The sequence below is a fragment of the Oncorhynchus mykiss genome, chromosome 7 (assembly GCF_057628025.1).
Source record: "Oncorhynchus mykiss isolate SJ-2025 chromosome 7, ASM5762802v1, whole genome shotgun sequence".
In the NCBI taxonomy this organism is placed as follows: domain Eukaryota; kingdom Metazoa; phylum Chordata; class Actinopteri; order Salmoniformes; family Salmonidae; genus Oncorhynchus; species Oncorhynchus mykiss.
In genome coordinates this window covers 27,709,138-27,729,578 of record NC_143028.1, presented here as the reverse complement: position 1 = coordinate 27,729,578, position 20,441 = coordinate 27,709,138, and the positions used below count along the sequence as shown (strand labels likewise).

Below are 20,441 nucleotides of genomic sequence, written 5' to 3'. Positions count from 1 at the left end.
TTCTTTGGCAACATTAGCAAGCTTAGACATGACATGCCAGCTACAAACACCGACACTACACATCCAAGTATAATTGACCAAATTATCAGAGACAAGCGTTGAAATGTTGAATTCCGTAAAGTGAGTGTGGAAGAGGATAATTTTTTTGTTGTTGTCTATCAACAATAACAAGCCACCTGGGTCTGACAAGTTGCATAGAAAATTACTGAGGATGATAGCTGACTATATTGCCACTCCTATTCGCAATCTCTTCAATCTAAGCCTACTAGAAAGTGTGTGTCCTTAGGCCTGGAGGGAAGCAAAAGTCATTCCCCTACCCAAGAAAAGCAAAGCCACCTTTACTGGCTCAAATTGCTGACCAATCAGCCTCTTACCAACCCTCTGAAAACCTATGGAAAAATTGTGTTTGACCAAATACAAATTGACAGAATTTAAGCATGCTTATAGGAAAGTCCACTCAACAAGCACAGCACTTACACAAATGAACTAATGATTGATTGAGAGAAATTGATTAAAAAGATTGAGGGAGTTTTTTTTTTGTTAGACTTCAGTGCGCTTTTGACATTATTGATCATAGTCTGCTGCTGGGAAAAACATGTGTGTTATGGCTTTACACCCCCTGCTATATTGTTGATAATGAACTACCCGTCTAACAGAACAAAGGGTGTTCTATAATGGAACTTTGAGTAAAGCCAGTGTGCCTGTGTATGTCCAGAGGACTCAACAGTTAACACTTAAAGAGCTGCAGTCAGTTTCAGAATGGGTGACAAAAAAAACAGTTAGTGCTACATCTAAAAGCATTGTATATGGGACAAATCATTCACTAAACCCTAAACCTTGAAATAAATAACGTGGAAATTGAGTAAGTTGGTGTCTAAACTGCTTGGAGTAACCCTGGACTGTAAACTTTCATGGTCAAAACATGTTAATGCAATCATAGCCAAGATGGTTTGTTGTCTCTGACTTATTGTTGTCTCTACCTTCTTTCCCTTTGTGCTGTTGTATGTGCCCAATAATGATTGTACCATGTTTTGTGCTACTACCATGCTGTGCTACTACCATGTGTTTTCATGTGTTGCTGCCATGCTATGTTGTTGTCTTAGATCTCTCTATGCAGTGTTATGACATGTTGAATGCACTGTGCTCTCCGTTTAACGACAAGACATGCCACCAGAGGTCTCTTCACAATCCCCAAGCCCAGAACAGACTATGGGAGGCTACTATGGGAGTATAAACCTCAGCAAAGAAAATAAAAATCCTCTCACTGTCAACTGCATTTATTTTCAGCAAACTTAACGTGTAAATATTTGTATTTGAGCCTGCAGGAAGGGTACGACATGAAGGAGGAGGATGTCTTCCCTGTAACGCACAGCGTTGAGATTGTCTGCGATGACAACAAGCTCAGTTAGATGATGCTGTGACACACCGCCCCAGACCATGACAGACCCTCCACCTCCAAATCGATCCCGCTCCAGAGTACAGGCGTCGGTGTAACGGTGTAACGCTCATTTCCTTCGACGATAAACGCGAATCCGACCATCACCCCTGGTGAGACAAAACCGTGACTCGTCAGTGAAGAGCACTTTTTGCCAGTCCTGTCAGGCGACGTTGTTGCCGGTGATGTCTGGTGAGGACCTGTCTTACAACAGGCCTACAAGCCCTCAGTCCAGCATCTCTCAGCGTATTGCAGACAGTCTGAGCACTGATGGAGGGATTGTGCGTTCCTGGTGTAATTCGAGCAGTTGTTGTTGTCATCCTTTACCTGTCCCGCAGGTGTGATGTTCAGATGTACCGATCCTGTGCAGGGGTGGTTACACGTGGTCTGCCACTGCGAGGACGATCAGCTGTCCGTCCTGTCTCCCTGTAGCGCTGTCTTAGGTGCCTCACAGTACGGACATTTCCCTGGCCACATCTGCAGTCCTCATGCCTCCTTGCAGCATGCCTAAGGCACATTCACGCAGATGAGCAGGGACCCTGGTCATCTTTTTGTGTTTTTCAGTAGAAAGGCCTCTTTAGTTTTCATAACTGTGACCTCAATTGCCTATCAGCTATCTGCCTAGCTGTTAGTGTCTTAACGACCGTTCCACATGTGCATGTTCATTCATTGTTTATGATTCATTGAACAAGCATGGGAACGTGTTTAAACCCTTTACAATGAAGATCTGTGAAGGTATTTGGATTTTTACGAATTATCTTTGAAAGACAGGGTCGTGAAAAAGGGACATTTCTTTTTTTGCTGAGTTTACATAGAGCAATGTCAGGTATTCCAGGTATTTTAGAGAATTACCCATAAAGACTCACAGCTGTAATCGCTGTCAAAGGTGATTCTAACATTTATTGTCTCAGGGGTGTGAATACTTACGTAAATATTCTTCTGTATTTCATTTTCAATAAATTTGCAATGTCTAAAAATATGTTTTCACTTTCTCATTTTGGGGTACTGTGTGTAGCTGGGTGAGAAAAATACTGTATTAATTTTGAATTCAGGCTTTAACAAAATGTTGAATAAGTCAGGGGTATGAATACTTTCTGAAGGCATACAAATAACCTCGATACAAATAACTTGGTAATGATCCTTTGGGCTAAACATTTCCACGACCGATATCTACCCAACCAGGAAGGCAAGCCAAGTGCTCCGTTGCTGTATTCTGATTCTCTTCGCATCCCCCCAAAGTGTGCACTGTCCCTCTTCCTCTCATAAATTTAACAGCATTTGATTGGTGTTAGCATTGGCTCGAGTGTATCCACCAGATTTCTTAAACAAGATAACACATTTAAAATAAATTAGGTGGCGGGTGGAATTCATATATTCATTTACTCATGGCCTTTTTCCTCTTGGGTGTTCTACAGAGCAGAAAGAGAGTTATTCTTACGTTTCATAGTCCTGGACCACCAGGCCCACTGACCAGGTGGCCGCCAGGTAGGGGTTCAGAACGTCAGGACTCAGGTAATGCAGGGACTGTGGGGATCGAGGGTCGCCGTTCGACCCAGTGAAGTCAATGCCCACCTTAAGAGAAATATAGGAATCCTGAGTGATGAAGACCAACTGGCACAAAAAAGCTCAAATAAAGACTAATTTAAAATAAGCAATGTTTAAAAGATGTAGCCATTGATTTAAGGGCAATTCCACCACATTTCATACTCATTTATCTCCAGCACCAAACCAGTGTCTACATTTGTGAAAACAACACGGTTCTATGATCTGTGGTTAGAAGTCAAGTGGCTGCCCTCCACAAGATAATCAGCAGACTTCCTCACTGGGTTACTGCGGAAAGACACATTTCAGTTGAATGCATTCAGTTGTACAACTGGCTAGTTATCCCCCTTTCCCTCCATTCCTTCCTTCGACCAGCTCACAGGGGCGGCAGGGTAGCCTAGTGGTTAGAGCGTTGGACTAGTAACCGGAAGGTTGTGAGTTCAAACCCCCGAGCTGACAAGGTACAAATCTGTCGTTCTGCCCCTGAACAGGCAGTTAACCCACTGTTCCCAGGCCGTCATTGAAAATAAGAATTTGTTCTTAACTGACTTGCCTGGTTAAATAAAGGTTAAATAAAAAAATAAAAAATAAAAAAAAAAGTAAGACAGTCGTCCCACTTAAACAGTGACTTTCAAAACCTGCAACGGGTTTCTTTACAGAGCTAGGGTATTTTCTTGCTCCCCATGTTACAGTGCTTCTAAAATGTTTTAACTTTTGATGGTGTCTTTGGGTAGAACTTCATATTTTTTCGGCACAATGTAGAAATGCACCGTTTTCACATAAGTAAACACTCGTATTGTATTGTGAAAAATGTTGAAATTGCTCTTTAAAGAATATAACGTGTAAATACCATTTGTCAAACCCCATCAGAACCCAAAATATAAGCCTGTATTACTCCATTGTTTATAATCAATGAAATTGTCAACAAAAACTGTCCTCAGTCTATGAATTTAAGAGTGGTTACATTTCTACATGTCTCAGCTGCTTACCAAGACAAATGGTGGGGTGTTTTTTTGTATCTCGGATTGCCCCTTTAACTTATCTTCATTAGTGAATTTTCAATCCATCAAAGATAATGCTTGAGTTTTGAACATTAACTAATAAACACAACTTCAACCTATTATTTCTGATTGTGTCCGAAGAGTTACTTACTTACACTTACTGTAAAATGTATTCGGCAACCTCCCATGACATAGTCCAGGAATGTGTACTTTGCCTGTATCTAGGGGGAAATTACAGCTTCAGAAGTAACAAAATTTAGAAGAAATCTAAGGGCTAACGATAAGCTACTGTACAATTAATTATAACCTACCTGGCAGCACTTGACACGGATTACTCCAGAGTTTTTGTAACTCTTCTTCTTCTTCTCTGGATGGACAGTCAAACTCCACCTGATTAAACGTCAATAAAAAGGTTTAATATAAACATTAATTCAAATAATAAACTACCTTCACCATGATTAGAAAAATGAGGTGGAAACCCTTTACATTAAGTTGCTCAGATCTTATGCATGTAGTTAATACAGTGCATTCGGAAAGTATTCAGACCCCTTCCCCTTTCCACATTTTGTTACATTACAGCCTTTTATGTTCCTCATCAATCTACACACAATACCCAATAATGACAAAGTGAAAACAGGTTATTCCTTTTCGCAAATTAATATATGTATGAATACATATATTAACATGTACAGTGGGTCAAAAAAGTATTTAGTCAGCCACCAATTGTCGAAGTTTTCCCACTTAAAAAGATGAGGCCTGTAATTTTCACTTCAACTATGACAGACAAAATGAGGAAAAAAAATCCAGAAAATCACATTGTAGGATTTTTAATGAATTTATTTGCAAATTATGGTGGAAAATAAGTATTTGGTCATCTACAAACAAGCAAGATTTCTGGCTCTCACAGGCCTGTAACTTCTTCTTTAAGAGGCTCCTCTGTCCTCCACTCGTTACCTGTATTAATGGCACCTGTTTGAACTTGTTATCAGTATAAAATACACCTGTCCACAACCTCAAACAGTCACACTCCAAACTCCACTATGGCCAAGACCAAAGAGCTGTCAAAGGACACCAGAAACAAAATTGTAGACCTGCACCAGGCTGGGAAGACTGAATATGCAATAGGTAAGCAGCTTGGTTTGAAGAAATCAACTGTGGGAGCAATTATTAGGAAATGGAAGACATACAAGACCACTTATAAACTCCAACGATCTGGGGCTCCACGCAAGATCTCACCCCGTGGGATCAAAATGATCACAAGAACGGTGAGCAAAAATCCCAGAACCACACGAGGGGACCTAGTGAATGACCTGCAGAGAGCTGGGACCAAAGTAACAAAGCCTATCATGAGCAAGGGCATTGAAGATGAAACGTGGCTGGGTCTTTCAGCATGACAATGATCCCAAACCGCCCGGGCAACGAAGGAGTGGCTTCGTAAGAAGCATTTCAAGGTCCTGGAGTGGCCTAGTCAGACTCCAGATCTCAACCCCATAGACAATCTTTGGAGGGAGTTGAAAGTCCGTGTTGCCCAGCAACAGCCCCAGAACATCACTGCCCTAGAGGAGATCTGCATGGAGGAATGGGTCAAAATACCAGAAACAGTGTGTGAAAACCTTGTCAAACGTTTTCTGTAAGTCTTCACCTCTGTCATTGCCAACAAAGGGTATATAACAAAGTATTGAGAAACTTTTGTTATTGACCAAATACTTATTTTCCACCATAATTTGCAAAATAATTAATTAAAAATCCTACAATGTGATTTTCTGGATTTTTTTCACTAATTTTGTCAGTCATAGTTGAAGTGTACCTGTGATGAAAATTACAGGCCTCTCATCTTTTTAAGTGGGAGAACTTGCACAATTGGTGGCTGACTAAATATTTTTTTGCCCCACTGTATTTACATACATATTCTGACCCTTTGCTATGAGACTCGAAATTGAGCTCAGGTGCATCCTGCTTCCATTGATCATCCTTGAGATGTTTCAACTTGGGAGTCCACTTGAGATAAATTCAATTGATTGGACACGATTTAGAAAGGCACACACCTGTCTATATAAGGTCCCACAGTTGCCAGTGCAAAAACCAAGCCTTGAGGATGAAGGAATTATCCGTAGAGCTCCGAGACAGGATCGTGTCGAGGCAAAGATCTGGGGAAGGACAACAAAACAATTCTGCAGCATTGAAGATCCCCAAGAACACAGTGGCCTCCATCATTCATAAATGGAAGAAGAGCTAGCTGCCCAGACAAACTGAGCAATCAGAGAAGGGCCTTGGTCAGGGGGGTGACCAAGAACCCAATGGTCACTCTGACAGAGCTCTAGAGTTCATCTGTGGAGATGGGAGAACCTTCCAGAAGGACAACCATCTCTGCAGTACCACCAAATCAGGCCTTATGGTAGAGTGGCCAGACGGAAGCCACTCCTCAATAAAAGGCTCATGACAACACGCTTGGAGTTTGCCAAAAGGCACGTTAAGGACAAGATTCTATGGTCTGATGAAAAAAAAGATTGAACTATTTGGCTTGAATGCCAAGCATCACGTCTGGAGGAAACCTTGCACAATCCCTACGGTGAAGCATGGTGGTGGCAGCATCATGCTGTGGGGATGTTTTTTAGCAGCAGGGACTGGGTGACTAGTCGGGATTGAGGGAAAGATGAACAGAGCAAAGTACAAAGAGATCCTTGATGAAAACCTCCAGAGCACTCAGGACCTTAGACTGGGGCGAAGGTTCACCTTCCAACAGGACAACAACCCTAGCACACAGCCAAGACAATGTAGGAATGTTCGAGGGGCCCATCCAGAGCCCGTAATTGAAACCGATCTAACATCTCTGGAGAGACCTGAAAATAGCTGTGCAGCGACACTCCCCAACCAACCTGACAGAACTTGAGAGGACCTGCAGAGAAGAATAGAGGTCGACCGATTAATAGGAATGGCCGATTAATTAGGGACGATTTCAAGTTTCCATAACAATCGGTAATCTATATTTTTGGACACCGATTATGGCCGATTACATTGCACTCCACGAGGAGACTGCTTGGCAGGATGACTACCTGTTACGCGAGTGCTGCAAGGAGGCAAGGTAAGTTGCTAGCTAGCATTAAACTTACCTTATAAAAAAACCATCTTAACATAATCACTAGTTAACTACACATGGTTGGTGATATTACTAGTTTATCTAGCTTGTCCAGCGTTGCATATAATCGATGCGGTGCCTGTTAATTTATCATCGAATCACAGCCTACTTCGCCAAACGGGTGATGATTTAACAAGCGCATTCGCAAAAAAAGCACTGTCATTGCACCAATGTGTACCTAACTATGAACATCAATGCCTTATTTTAAAATCAATGCACAAGTATATATTTTTAAACCTGTATATTTAGTTAATATTGCCTGCTAACATGAAATTATTTTAACTAGGGAAATTGTGTCACTTCTCTTGCGTTATGTGCAAGCTGAGTCCGGGTATATGCAGCAGTTTGGATCACCTGGCTCGTTGCGAACTGTGTGAAGACCATTTCTTCCTAACAAAGAGCGTAATTAATTTGCCAGAATTGTACATAATTATGACATAACATTGAAGGATGTGCAATGTAACAGCAATATTTAGACTTCGGATGCCACACGTTAAGATAAAATACAGAAAGGTTCCGTATTTCCCTGAAAGAATAAAAGTTTTGTTTTTGAAACAATAGTTTCCAGATTCGACCATATTAATGAACTAAGGCTTGTAGTTCTGTGTTTATTATAATTATAATTAAGTCTATGATTTGATATTTGATAGAGCAGTCTGACTGAGCGGTGGTAGGCAGCAGCAGGCTAGTAAGCATTCATTCAAACAGCACATTCCTGCATTTGCCTGCAGCTCTTCGCTGTGCTTCAAGCATTGCGCTGTTTATGACTTCAAGCCTATCAACTCCCGAGGTTAGGCTGGCAATACTATAGTGCCTATAAGAACATCCAATGATCAAAGGTATAAGAAATACAAATTCCTATAATAACTACAACCTAAAACTTCTTACCTGGGAATATTGAAGACTCATGTTAAAAGGAACCACAAACTTTCATACGTTCTCATGTTCTGAGCAAGGAACTTAAACATTAGCTTTCTTACATGGCACATATTGCACTTTTACTTTCTCCAACACTTTGTTTTTGCAATATTTAAACCAAATTGAACATGTTTCATTATTTATTTGAGACTGAATTGATTTTATTGATGTATTATATTAAAATAAGTGTCATTCAGTATTGTTGTAATTGTCAATATTACAAATATATCTCGGCTGATTTAATCGGTATCGGCTTTTTTTGGTCCTCCAATAATTGGTATCGGCGTTGAAAAATCATATTCGGTCGACCTCTAGAGAAGAATGGCAAAAACTCCCCAAATACAGTTGTGCCAAGCTTGTAACGTCATACCGAAGAAGACTCGAGGCTGTAATCGATGCCAAAGGTGCTTCAACAAAGTAACGAGTAAAGTGTCTGAATACTTATGCAAATGTTATATTTCAGTTAGATTTTTAAGAAATGTGCTAACCTAAAGAACAGTTTTTTTCTTTGTCATTAAAAACTATTTCATCTATTTCAGAATAAGGCTGTAATGTAACAAAAATGTGGAAAAAGTAAAGGGGTCTGAATACTATCCAAACGCAATGCAAAGCATATGATATTTATACTGTAAAAGGCACATAGAACAATAATTCAATTGCAAACAGAAACTGGCCCAATTTGTAAATAGTGAAGTTTGTGTAATTATACAGACAACTTTAAAAATGCACTTAAACATGGTATCTTTACAACTTAATGTCAAGTGGGACCCATAAAGAGACAGAAGCTTAACAGTAAGGTAACCAAAAAGTTTAAGATTGCTAGAAGAAAAAGATAGATATGGTCTCACCGGCAAACCAGCTTTCTGTATCTCCGACACATTAGTTTGGAAAACACCGATATGTTCATGCGAGCCATCACTATCATAATCAGAGCAGTGGACCTGGCGAAGAAAGAGGGACAGGAAAGGGATTTAAGAGAGAAAAAAAGGACGGAGAGGAGTTCCCTTAGGCTCGCCGGACGGTCTTTAGCATGCAAAAGCTGGGCGGTTGTGCAAGTGAACTCGCCTATAATATCTGAACTTGTGTCTTTGTCCTTATCGTAACACGTGACCTACCAGTAACAGACACGTAGGTAAGCCCTGGGGCTACAGAGATCCCATAACAATAGGGCTGTAGGTTATGTCAAGTCAAAAAGGCACACAACTTTGAGGAACTCTTTTAAACTATTCATACCTTGATTGGTTTGCTCATGTCACAATAGTAGAATGTTTGCAAAGCCACACTGAATTTATTCCATGATGGACTCAAAGTATTCTTGATAACCTAAAAAAAATTTTTTTTTTTTAAAAAGACATGAGAGCAACACGTCACAACAAATAGAAATTACAAATTGTACTATGCCAAAATAACAATACAGACAAATTAGAAGGTCAGGCACGATACGCTTTCCATAAAACAACTTCCACTTTATTAGAGAATGTTTCAAGCACACCGTTCAGGTCAAATTAACTTCATCAGAAAGATAATAAAAAAATACAGTATAGGTAGCTGTGTCCCTGATTGGTCTCGGAGTAATGGGCGGGTGGAAAGAAGTGGGTGTATCAAAATAAATGGGCGTGGCGAAAGCGCACCGTTATTGGATGGTCTCTTGATTGAACATTGCCATCACTGCGCAGAAGAGTATCCCATTTTGTTCCCTCTCCTTTAGGAAATGCATGGAGGTTAACTGCCAAGGCAGTTCTAATTACCTACACAACTCAATCTTTTATGAAAGCAAACATGACAAATTATTACCAGTACACTATTCATCATGAACATCCGAAGAGTATTTTATTCAGCCTCCTAGTCAATTTCCTTGAGGAAATGCATGACTGCTAAAGAAGTTGAGTTCACATGCAAAAAAAAACAACAAAAAAACTCAATCATGACGAAACATGAGGATGTGTAATCTAATTTTAATTTCCTGATATAATAACGTCTTGATATCAGATGGTAGGCTATTTCTGCCAGCAAACTTCTAGCCGGGCAGGCAAACCAATAGGTCTGCCCTTGCGCAAGCTTGCTATTGGTGTTTAGAAATGGGACATTGACAAGTTTAACCATCGACATTAGACACAGTGACCAACACAACCGCAATGAAACGTGATAATGTAAAATGTTCACAACACAAAAAGCATGTTAGGGTACGAGCATTTACAAATTGGGCTGCCCTGACAAAAGAAAATAATGTTAGACCGAAAGTCGTCTGTTCTTTCGACCCATCAATTTCTGTACATTTAACGTGTAGTTTTCCATATAAAATAAAATCAACTATATGCATTGAGCTTGTCTGACAATTTAAGCTTACCGTTTGATGCCTCAAGAGGGCACCAGAGATCTAGATAACCAGAAGAAAAAACCTTAACCATCTATTCTCCTACCGCTCCTGTTGGCTTTCACAGACTCTGCTATTACTCTCCTGAAGTTAATAAGTAGTAATAAGCTAAGTAATAGGCTACATGAGGAGTTGGCAACCTTCCTCATGTGAACACCAATTTATCTTACCATTTCTACCGATCTGCGTGCCAGTTATAGTTTTCATTAGCACATTTTCGTGAAACAGTTTAATTTAAATGTATAATAACATTATTGTCATGTGGTTATTCAAAATTATATCAAAAATGAAATACCTAAAAAAATAACATATTGCCAACTATGTAAAGATAGCCAAACAAATACATTGCAGGCTGCGAGTAGAAAATATCCTGAAGAAAATAAATATCCTATAAATAACATTAGCTATACATGGCCTGTCTGCAAAGAACTTGAAACTTGGGTCCAGCCTGAAGCTTGCAACATCACATAAAATATTCTGTGCCCTCAGAGTTTAGCATGCCAGTGAGCTCTGGACAGACACAGCTGTAGGCTGTTTGCTCAAGAGATAAGAATCAATGCTTGAATTTGGCAGGAGCTCATCGGAGAATCTTATAGAATATTAGCTAAAAAGTACTGTGGAGCTCCTGCACCTAAATATAAAAACAGTACCAGTACCCAAAATGAGTACCGGAACCTATTTCAGTCCAAATCATGCACTGATAAGACGCCTACTTTATGACGTTTCCACTGGATCAGGGCATGACATTTTTCACTTTCTCGCTGAGTGGTTATCGAAGAGAGAGTTTTCAAAAACATTGAGGAACTACTGTAATTCTCAATGGATGGAAAAACAGACTTTGTTTGTTTGCTGTTTGAGGTGAAGAAAACATTACTTTGAGAAGCTCCACAGGTAAGCCCATCAGTAACACTATCAGATCCTCAAATGGGCACATTTAAATGCCGACATTTGTGTGCAGGCCAGGTAGCCTATAGGCCTACTTCTATGCATCAACATTGACAGGAGCACTCCAAACAAAAGACAATGACTAAATTGACAGAACTTGTAAATTAAATTAAATAAAAACAAAATTTGTTTCTCACAAGTGTTGCATAGGTTTTGCACTCTGCAAACAATGTGTCCACTCAGACAATGAGAACAGGAAGACTAATAATAACAATAATGATAATAATATTGAATGCATTAAAATAAATTACCATAACCAAGGTAGCAAACATTGTAGATTACAAATTACAGGAATTAACAGTAAATGTATGTACGACTGGTGATATATGTAATGAGGAATTGATATACACTAACAATGAAATGCAAACAATTCACACCACGGAGTTATTAAACAATGAATGTGCACAAATTGGTGGGAGAGAGCGCATTCTGGAGAGGGAAGTGCATTCTGGACGTGTGGTCAATCCGACGTCTGCATTGGCCATGCAGCATTTACAGTGTTATGGCCTAAGCAGAAGTCAGGGCATTCATACTTCTTGTGCTTCGCGGAGCAGTGCAGGGCCGTTGTCAAGGAAGTGAGTTTGTGTTTATTCAGGATGTACCACCCCCAACCAATCATGTCAATGCGGAGCTATACAGAGCCCTCCGCATTATTACAACATTTAGGAGGCACGTGGCAATGCGGTAAAGAGCTCGATTTGGCCTCCGCATGCGTCTAGAGGCTCCGCAATTGCATCACACCCTTCATATGGAGCCTCCGTCCACATTTTTGAACCGTACATAAATTGGCTTTTAGTCTAGGCTTCCGCAATGCATTAGTTCAGAGAGAGAGAGAGAGATAGCATATATATACATACACACACACACACACACACACAGTACAAGTCAAAAGTTTGTACACACCTACTCATTCAAGGGTTTTCATTTTTACAGTTTCCTACATTGTAGAACAATAGTGAAGACATCAAAACTATGAAATATCACATATGGAATCACACAAGTGCTAAACAAATCAAAATATATTTTATATTTGAGATTCTTCAAAGTAGCCACCCTTGCACAATCTTGGCATTCTCTCAACCAGCTTCACCTGGAATGCTTTTCCAACAGTCTTGAAGGAGTTCCCACATACACTGAGCACTTGTTGGCTGCTTTTCCTTCATTCTGCGGTCCTACTCATCCAAAATCATCTCAACTGAGTTGAGGTCGGGTTTTGTGGAGGCCACGTCATCTGATGCAGCACCCTATTACTCTCCTTGGTCAAATAGCCCTTACACAACATGGAGGTGTGTTGGGTCATTGTCCTGTTGAAAAACAAATTATACCCCCACTAAGCACAAACAAGATGGGATGGTGTATCGCTGCAGAATGCTGTGGTGGCCATGCTGGTTAAGTGTCCCTTGAATTCTAAATACATCACAGACAGTATCACCAGAAAATGCACCCCCACACAATCACTCCTCCATGCTTTACGGTGGTAACCACACATGCGGAGATCATCCGTTCATGTACTCTTCGTCTTACAAAGACACAGCGTTTGGAACCAAAAATCTCACAATTTCGACTCATCAGACCAAAGGACAGATTTCCACCAGTTTAATGTCCATTGCTCGTGTTTCTTGGCCCTAGCAAGTCCTTTCTTCTTATTGGTGTCCTTTCGTTGTGGTTTCTTTGTAGCAATTCGACCATGAAGGCCTGATTCACGCACATCACCTCTGAACAGTTGATGTTGAGATGTCTGTTACTTGAAATCTGAAGCATTCATTTGGGCTGCAATTTCTGAGGCTGGTAATGCTAATGAACGTATCCTCTGCAGCACAGGTAACTCTGGGTCTTCCTTTCCAGTGGCGGTCCTCATGAGCCAGTTTCATCATAGCGCTTGATGGTTTTTGTGACTGCACTGGAAGAAACTTTCAAAGTTCTTGAAATTTTTTGGATTGACTGACCTTCATGTTTTAAAGTAATGATGCCCTGTCATTTATCTTTGCTTATTTGATCTGTTCTTGCCATAATATGGACTTGGTCTTTTACCAAATAGGGCAATCTTCTGTATACCACCCCAACCTTGTTACAACAACTGATTGTCTCAAACGCATTAAGGAAAGAAATTCCACAAATCAACAAGGCACACCCGTTAATTTAAATGCATTCCAGGTGACTAACTCATGAGGTTGGTTGAGAGAATGACAAGAGTATGCAAAGGGTTGCTACTTTGAAGAATATCTTATTTAAAATATTTTTGGATTTGTTTAACACTTTTTTGGTTACTACATGATTCGGTGTGTTATTTCATAGTTCTGATGTCTTCACTATTATTCCACAATATAGAAAATTGTCACAAAATAAAGAAAAACCCTCGAAGGAGTAGCTGTGCCCTAACGTTTGACTGGTACTGTATATAAACCAGTCAACTAATTGGGGTCAGTGCTAATTTACATGCTTGTTTTTCCACAGTGAGTGATTTTATGACAACTTCATTCTGAGTTTCCCCCAACTTTATTTTGATGCGCCTTTCTCTCTACAAGCCTGGTCTCCACAAATTTCTGCACTCGCTGGCAAGAACTGACAAAGTCAGACCAATTACATTTGCGCATTCCATAGACTTGTATTCTACACCCCCATTTCTTTCGACACACCCAGTCAACGGTAGCCATTGGGTACTTAAGACAAACAAATATTGTGATAAGTACCTCTGTTCTGTGAACCAGCTGCCACCTGCCATCATCTTCTTGCTTAAAGAACTCTAGGAATGGATAAGATTTCCCAAACAAGTCCTGCAAGAGAGAGAGAGACAAATAGGAGCACTGGCAAATGAATAATGGGCGGGAGAGAATTTAGAAAATTGTTTATTACTCCATAATAAATGTAGAACATTTATTGTACCTTCTTATCCAGGCCTTTAGCCTCCAACTCCAGCACAATGTCCCTGTTATCCTTTATCTCCTCAGCAGTAATCTTTAACACACAAAATATAGCACAATTTAGGGAATTCATATGATCATCTCAAGACACTGTTTGCATTTGCCTTATGGTTGTTATCACAACATTTACCTAAGTGGGACCATTTTACATTTACACAGCCACTTAAATACTTACAGTAATGATGCCTTTGCCTGCAGGCTTACCCTTCTTCATTTGTAGAGGTCTGGTAAGCTTCTTGCTGGACACAATCTGAAAGGCAAATGGTTGTTCGTTGGAGGCACAACACCATTCATAGAGAAATTCAAAAACAACATTGGGTTAAGTTCACAGGAGTTTGGTGGCACCTTATGTGGGAGGACGGGCTCGTGGTATTGGCTGGAGCGGAATGGTATGAAATACATCAAAAACATGGTTTCCATGTGTTTGATACCATTCCATTTGCTCCGTTCCGGCCAATTTTATGAGCGGTCCTCCTCTCAGCAGCATCTACTGGTTAAGTTAATACCTGAGAAAATAAAAGTATCAACACAAGGACACAATGATGTGAGAATAATTGGTCCACACTTTCTTATATCCTAACCTGTCCCAGTGTGCACTCAACCCCCCCCAGGAAGTCATCATCATTCAGATCAACAGATTTGTTGTCTATGTCAGACACCCAGCTTCAACTTCTGCACTCTCTCAAAGTGGTAGTCCAGGAGCAGCTTCTTGGAGAACTCAGGGTCCTGGCAGTTCTTCACCCTCTCCGTGCGGTCCAACTGTATAGTGAGACAGAAAGCATCTGCATGAACAAACCATAGGCCAATTCATTATGCACATTAACAATTAGATGTTTCAAATAGTTAGTGCTTTCTCCCTACCTCGGTCCACTTGTCATTCCCGATGCTCTGCATCATCACGCAGAGGGGGTCGGACTTGGATCCAACGTCTTTGTTGAGGAGATTGCTGCATGAAATGGAAAGCTTTACTTTTGACACACATTGAGTATCCACCTGAAAAACACAGGGGGAAAAAATTTTATGACTGTATATTAAAGCCACAGTCTTCTCTGCAATTAAAAACAATAACAATGGGGCCCCTGCCACTTGTTTTGGTATAAAGCTGAGGGATAGGGCCAGGGAAAGGAAAATCCTCTCAAATTCATAGATAGTATGTGGACACCTGCTTGTCAAAAATCATGGGCATTAATACGGAGTTGGTCCCCCCATTGCTGCTATAACAGCCTCCATTCTTCTGGGATGGCTTTCCACTAGGTGGGAACATAGCTGCAGGGACTGGCTTATTCAGCCACAAGAACGTTAGTGAGGTAGGGAAATGATGTTGGGCGATTAGGCCTAGCTCGCAGTCGGCATTCCAATTCATCCCAAAGGTGTTCGATGGGGTTGAGGTCAGGGCTCTTTGCAGACAAACAATTTCTGGAAGGACCTCCCTATGTGCACAGATGCATTGTCATGCTGAAACAGGAAAGGGCCTTCCCTAAACTGTTGCTACAAAGTTGGAAGCACAGAATCGTCTAGAATGTCATTGTATGCTGTAGCATTAAGATGTATCTTCACTGGAAATAAGGGGCCTAGCCCGAACCATGAAAAATAGCCCCAGACGAGTATTCATCCTCCACCAAACTTGACAGTTGGCACTATGTAGTCGTGCAGGTATCATTCTCCTGGCATCCACCAAACCCAGATTCACCCATCGGACTGCCAGATGGTGAAGCGTGTTTCATCACTCCAGAGAACACTGTCATTGAACAGCGCACAATTGGCCCAACTTCGTCTGAGTTTGGCCGGTGTGGGCCGTCATTGTAAATAAGAATTTGTTGATGAATTGAAATTACCATTAAAATAGCTTCCCATATCCCCGGCTAAGCTTTAACGTACACTACTCAGTAAAATCGCAATTTTGCAAATAAACGCTTCTCACCCTGATAAGCACAGGGACAATTAAAACTGGACAGGAAGCCTACTAGTTCACACCTGTCAACTTGTTATTGAACCAGACACCTTGCATGCAACCTACCAAGTGCGTATTTTACAGTAAAGACTCGACTTGGAGGAGAGAGAGCTTTCTATGAAGGCAACAACCATTTTTCATCAAAAGCCCATTTTGAAGACACTGACAAGAATTCCATGGGCACATGAACGCCCATAAAATAACAATCCCCGGATTTGCCTTTTCAAACTCAAATCAAGCATTGGTTTACTTTAGAAAAATAAGTAGGCAAATGTTACAAATATTACCTTGTCGCACGAAACGGCAATATATCGGACGGGTGTCACTATGAAACAGTTGTACTTGCCATGCAACTCAAGTGCACTCTGCAGTAACGCGATATAAATGTCGAGCTAAGATGTCCTAAATTTGCTATCTGACAAAAAGGTGTGGCAGATGGTCAAGTGAGCATGATAGCTCAACAATTGGATAAGCAGCCAGCATAAAAACGTTCCTATTGGACAAGAGGCAACGTGACTCACGCTGTGCCCCCAGTGCAGGAAGTGACTATACATACATACACACACACACACACACTTTGTTCAGGCTGCACTCAAATATTTTTTTACACACCTAGAGATAATACAAAATGTAGCCTTTTTACAATTAGCCGATACAGCTGATGTTCCGGTATACAATGTTAACGTATAAACTCCGCTCAATAAACAGCCATAACCACCGTTGGAAACGTAGCTAACTAAAACCAGATAAAAATGTATGCGTAACTGCACAATATTTACTTTAGTGTTAGATCATTCATGCTTTGCGAATTTGCAAATGAATTCGGTCCTTATCAAAATCATTAATTCAAATAACAGTGAACGTGAAACTACACATTTCTGCACTACTACTCGTCTTGATGTTAAAAACAATCTTAGCACATTTCAATAAAGGAAAATATTCACACTTACAAATAACAGTGTTATGTTATACCACACACAATGGGCAAACAATTCAATTCCTGTATATAGCAGGGCTTCATTTCCTATGTAGGCCTACTAACATTCCACACATTTTTTCTCTCAAATTCTGCCTATCCATTTCTCCACACCTACAGTATACATCTGATAGCTATACATACATTTCTGCACATATCCTTGGACAGGTGGTCTATTCAGCTCTCATGATACAGGGCAACAGACAGTGCAGCAAGTTTAGCACATACATTATTTTACAAATAAGCATAGGAATTAAGTTAATGACACACAAGCAATGGTGTAGTGTTAGCCTTTCACTGCATTACTGAGGAGGTGAATGATTTTTCTCAATAATAATTACCTAGCCATTTACAACCCAACACATCCAACCTTCTAGTGTAGTAGGCCTATCAACTTCGCTCAATAAACAGACAAACATTGTTGGAAACATTGCACAATGTATACTTGAACAAACATATAAAAACGCAACATGCAACAATTCCAAAGTTACAATTTACAGTAAAAGTTGGAAGATTAAATGTATTGGGCTAAGGTGTATGTAAACTCATTGTTCACAATTCCTGAAATTTAATCCTAGTAAAAATACCCTGTCTATGGTCAGATATAATAAAGTAATGATCCTAAGAATGTGAAATGTCAGAATAGTAGAGTGATTCATTTCAGCTTTTATTTCTTTCATCACATTCCCAGTGGGTCAGATGTTTTACATACTCAATTAGTATATGGAAGCATTGCCTTTAAATTGTTTAACTTGGGTCAAACGTGTTGAGTAGCCTTCCACAAGATTCCCACAAGAAGTTGGGTGAATTTTGGCCCATTCCTCCTGACAGAGCTGGTGTAACTGAATCAGGTTTGTAGGCCTCCTTGCTCACACACGCTTTTTAAGTTCTGCCCACAAATTTTCTATCGGATTGAGGTCAGGGATTTGTAATGGCCACTCCCAATACCTTGACTTTGTTGTCCTTAAGCCATTTTGCCACAACTTTAGAAGTATGCTTGGGGTCATTGTCCATTTGGAAGACCCATTTGCGACCAAGCTTTAAGTTCCTGAGATGTTGCTTCAATATATCCACATACTTTTCCTACCTCATGATGCCATCTATTTTGTGAAATGCACCAGTCACTCCTACAGCAAAGCACACCCACAACCTGATGCTGCAAACCCCATGCTTCACAGTTGGGATGGTGTTCTTCAGCTTGCAAGCGTCCCCCTTCTTCCTCCAAACATAACGATGGTCATTATGGCCAAATAGTTGTATTTTTCTTTCATCAGACCAGAGGACATTTCTCCAAAAAGTACGATTTTCGTCCCCATGTGCAGTTGCAAACCGTAGTCTGGCTTTTTATGGCGGTTTTGGAGCAGTGGCTTCTTCCTTGCTGAGCGGCCTTTCAGGTTATGTCGATATAGGACTCGCTATACTGTGGATAGAGATACTTTTGTACCTGTTTACACCATCATTTTCACAAGATCCTTTGCTGTTGTCCTGGGATTGATTTGCACTTTTCGCATCAAAGCATGTTCATCTCTAGGAGACAGAACGTGTCTCCTTCCTGAGCGGTATAACGGCTGCATGGTCCCATGGTGTTTATACTTGCGTACTATTGTTTGTACAGGTGAACGTGGTACCTTCAGGCGTTTGAAAATTGCTCCCAAGGATGAACCAGACATCTGGAGGTCTACATTTTTTTTCCTGAGGTCTTGGCTGATTTCTTTTGATTTTCCCATGACGTCAAGCAAAGAGGCACTGAGTTTGAAGGTAGGCCTTGAAATACATCCACATCCACTCAAATGATGTCAATTAGCCTATCAGCAGCTTCTAAAGCCATGACATCATTTTCTGGAATTTTCCAAGCTGTTTAAAAGGTACAGTAAACTTAGTGTATGTAAACTTCTGACCCACTGAAATTGCGATACAGTGATAAGTGAAATAACCTGTAAACAATTGTTGGAAAAATTACTTGTGTCATGCACAAAGTAGATTTGCCAAAACTATAGTTTGTTTAAAAGAAAATTGTGGAGTGGCTTAAAAATGAGTTTTAATGACTCCAACATAAGTGTATGTAAACTTCCGACTTCAACTGTATATATCAATTTAAATACATTCACATGGCCCTAATTTTTTGATTTCACATGACTGGGAATACAGACATGCATCCGTTGGTCACAGATATCTTTTTTAAAAATGGGCTTCACAACAGGCCTCAGGATCTCATCACATATTTTTGTGCATTAAAATTGTCTTTGATAAAATGCAAATAGAGTTTGTTGTCTGTAGCTTATTCCTGCCAATACCATAACCCCACCATGGTGCACTCTGTTCACATCGGAAAACCACTCCCCCACATGACGCCATGAATGTGGTCTATGGTTGTGAGGCCGGTTGGACATGACGTTAAATTCTCTGGCAACAGCTATGGTTGACAATCCTGCAGTCAGCATGCCAATTGCACGCTCCCTCAAAACTTGAGACATCTGTGGCATTGTGTTGTGTGACAATACTGCATACTTTAAAGTGACCTTTTCTTGTCCCCAGCACAAGGTGCACCTCTGTAATGATCATGCTGGGATTTTTTTTTTTCAGTTCATGAAACATGGGACCAACACTGTTACATTTATTTCATTGTAGATTTGATTAAGACTTCTAATAGGGAACGACACAAATTAGGAAAATAATTTACTGAACAAAAATATTCGTAAAAGAAAAACCCCATTTGAAATCCAGTGTCAGTTGTAAGTGATGGAACTGTGGCTTATTCTGCAGAAGGCTGTTTTAGTGTCCCATGTCAGATTCAATCAGGATTAAGGATTGTGTGGCCCTCTATTATATCAACAAATACCAGCTATATGGCAAATTTGATATACACTACATGACCAAAAGTATGTGGACACCTGGTCACCGAACTCCAAAATCATGGGCATTAACAAAAATGTATGCACTCACTACTAAAAGTCGCTCTGCATAAGAGTGTCTTCTAAATGACTAAAGTGTAAATGTGAAATTTTAACATGGAGATGGTCCCCCCTTTGTTGCTATATCAGCCTCCACTCTTCTGAGAAGGCTTTCCACTCTGTGTCCACACTTTCCATACTCGGCCTTGTCTCAGGATAGTGAATTGGTGGTTGAAGATATCCCTCTAGTGGTGTGGGGGCTGTGCTTTGGCAAAGTGGGTGGGGTTATATCCTGCCTGTTTGGCCCTGTCTGGGGGTATCCGACGGACGGGGCCAGTGTCTCCTGACCCC

General features: G+C 40.5%; 1 protein-coding gene across 39 annotated transcripts in view; it reads right to left on the bottom strand.

The window, feature by feature from the left end:
• Positions 1-20,441, bottom strand: part of LOC110527660 (copine-3-like) — a 43,057-nt gene that overhangs the window by 6,608 nt on the left and 16,008 nt on the right. For 2 of the 39 annotated variants that reach the window (XR_016497170.1, XR_016497171.1), the window contains exons 2-12: positions 15,134-15,265; positions 14,854-15,031; positions 14,448-14,522; positions 14,235-14,306; positions 14,042-14,125; positions 9,266-9,355; positions 8,881-8,973; positions 6,024-6,125; positions 4,290-4,368; positions 4,130-4,199; positions 2,874-3,007 (exon numbers count right to left, since the gene is read on the bottom strand). Coding sequence is in view for 18 of the 39 variants with exons in the window: in XM_090240633.1 (XP_090096759.1) it covers positions 4,126-4,199; positions 4,290-4,368; positions 8,881-8,973; positions 9,266-9,355; positions 14,042-14,125; positions 14,235-14,306; positions 14,448-14,486 (531 nt within the window). In the remaining 21 variants the exon portion in view is untranslated. Of the gene's footprint in view, positions 1-1,762; positions 1,943-2,873; positions 3,008-3,142; positions 3,266-3,689; positions 4,217-4,289; positions 4,369-6,023; positions 6,126-8,880; positions 8,974-9,265; positions 9,356-14,041; positions 14,126-14,234; positions 14,307-14,447; positions 14,523-14,853; positions 15,032-15,133; positions 15,266-16,510; positions 16,669-20,441 lie in introns of those variants that run through there. The other 37 variants (XM_090240629.1, XM_090240630.1, XM_090240626.1 and 34 more) reach the window with 34 other exon arrangements.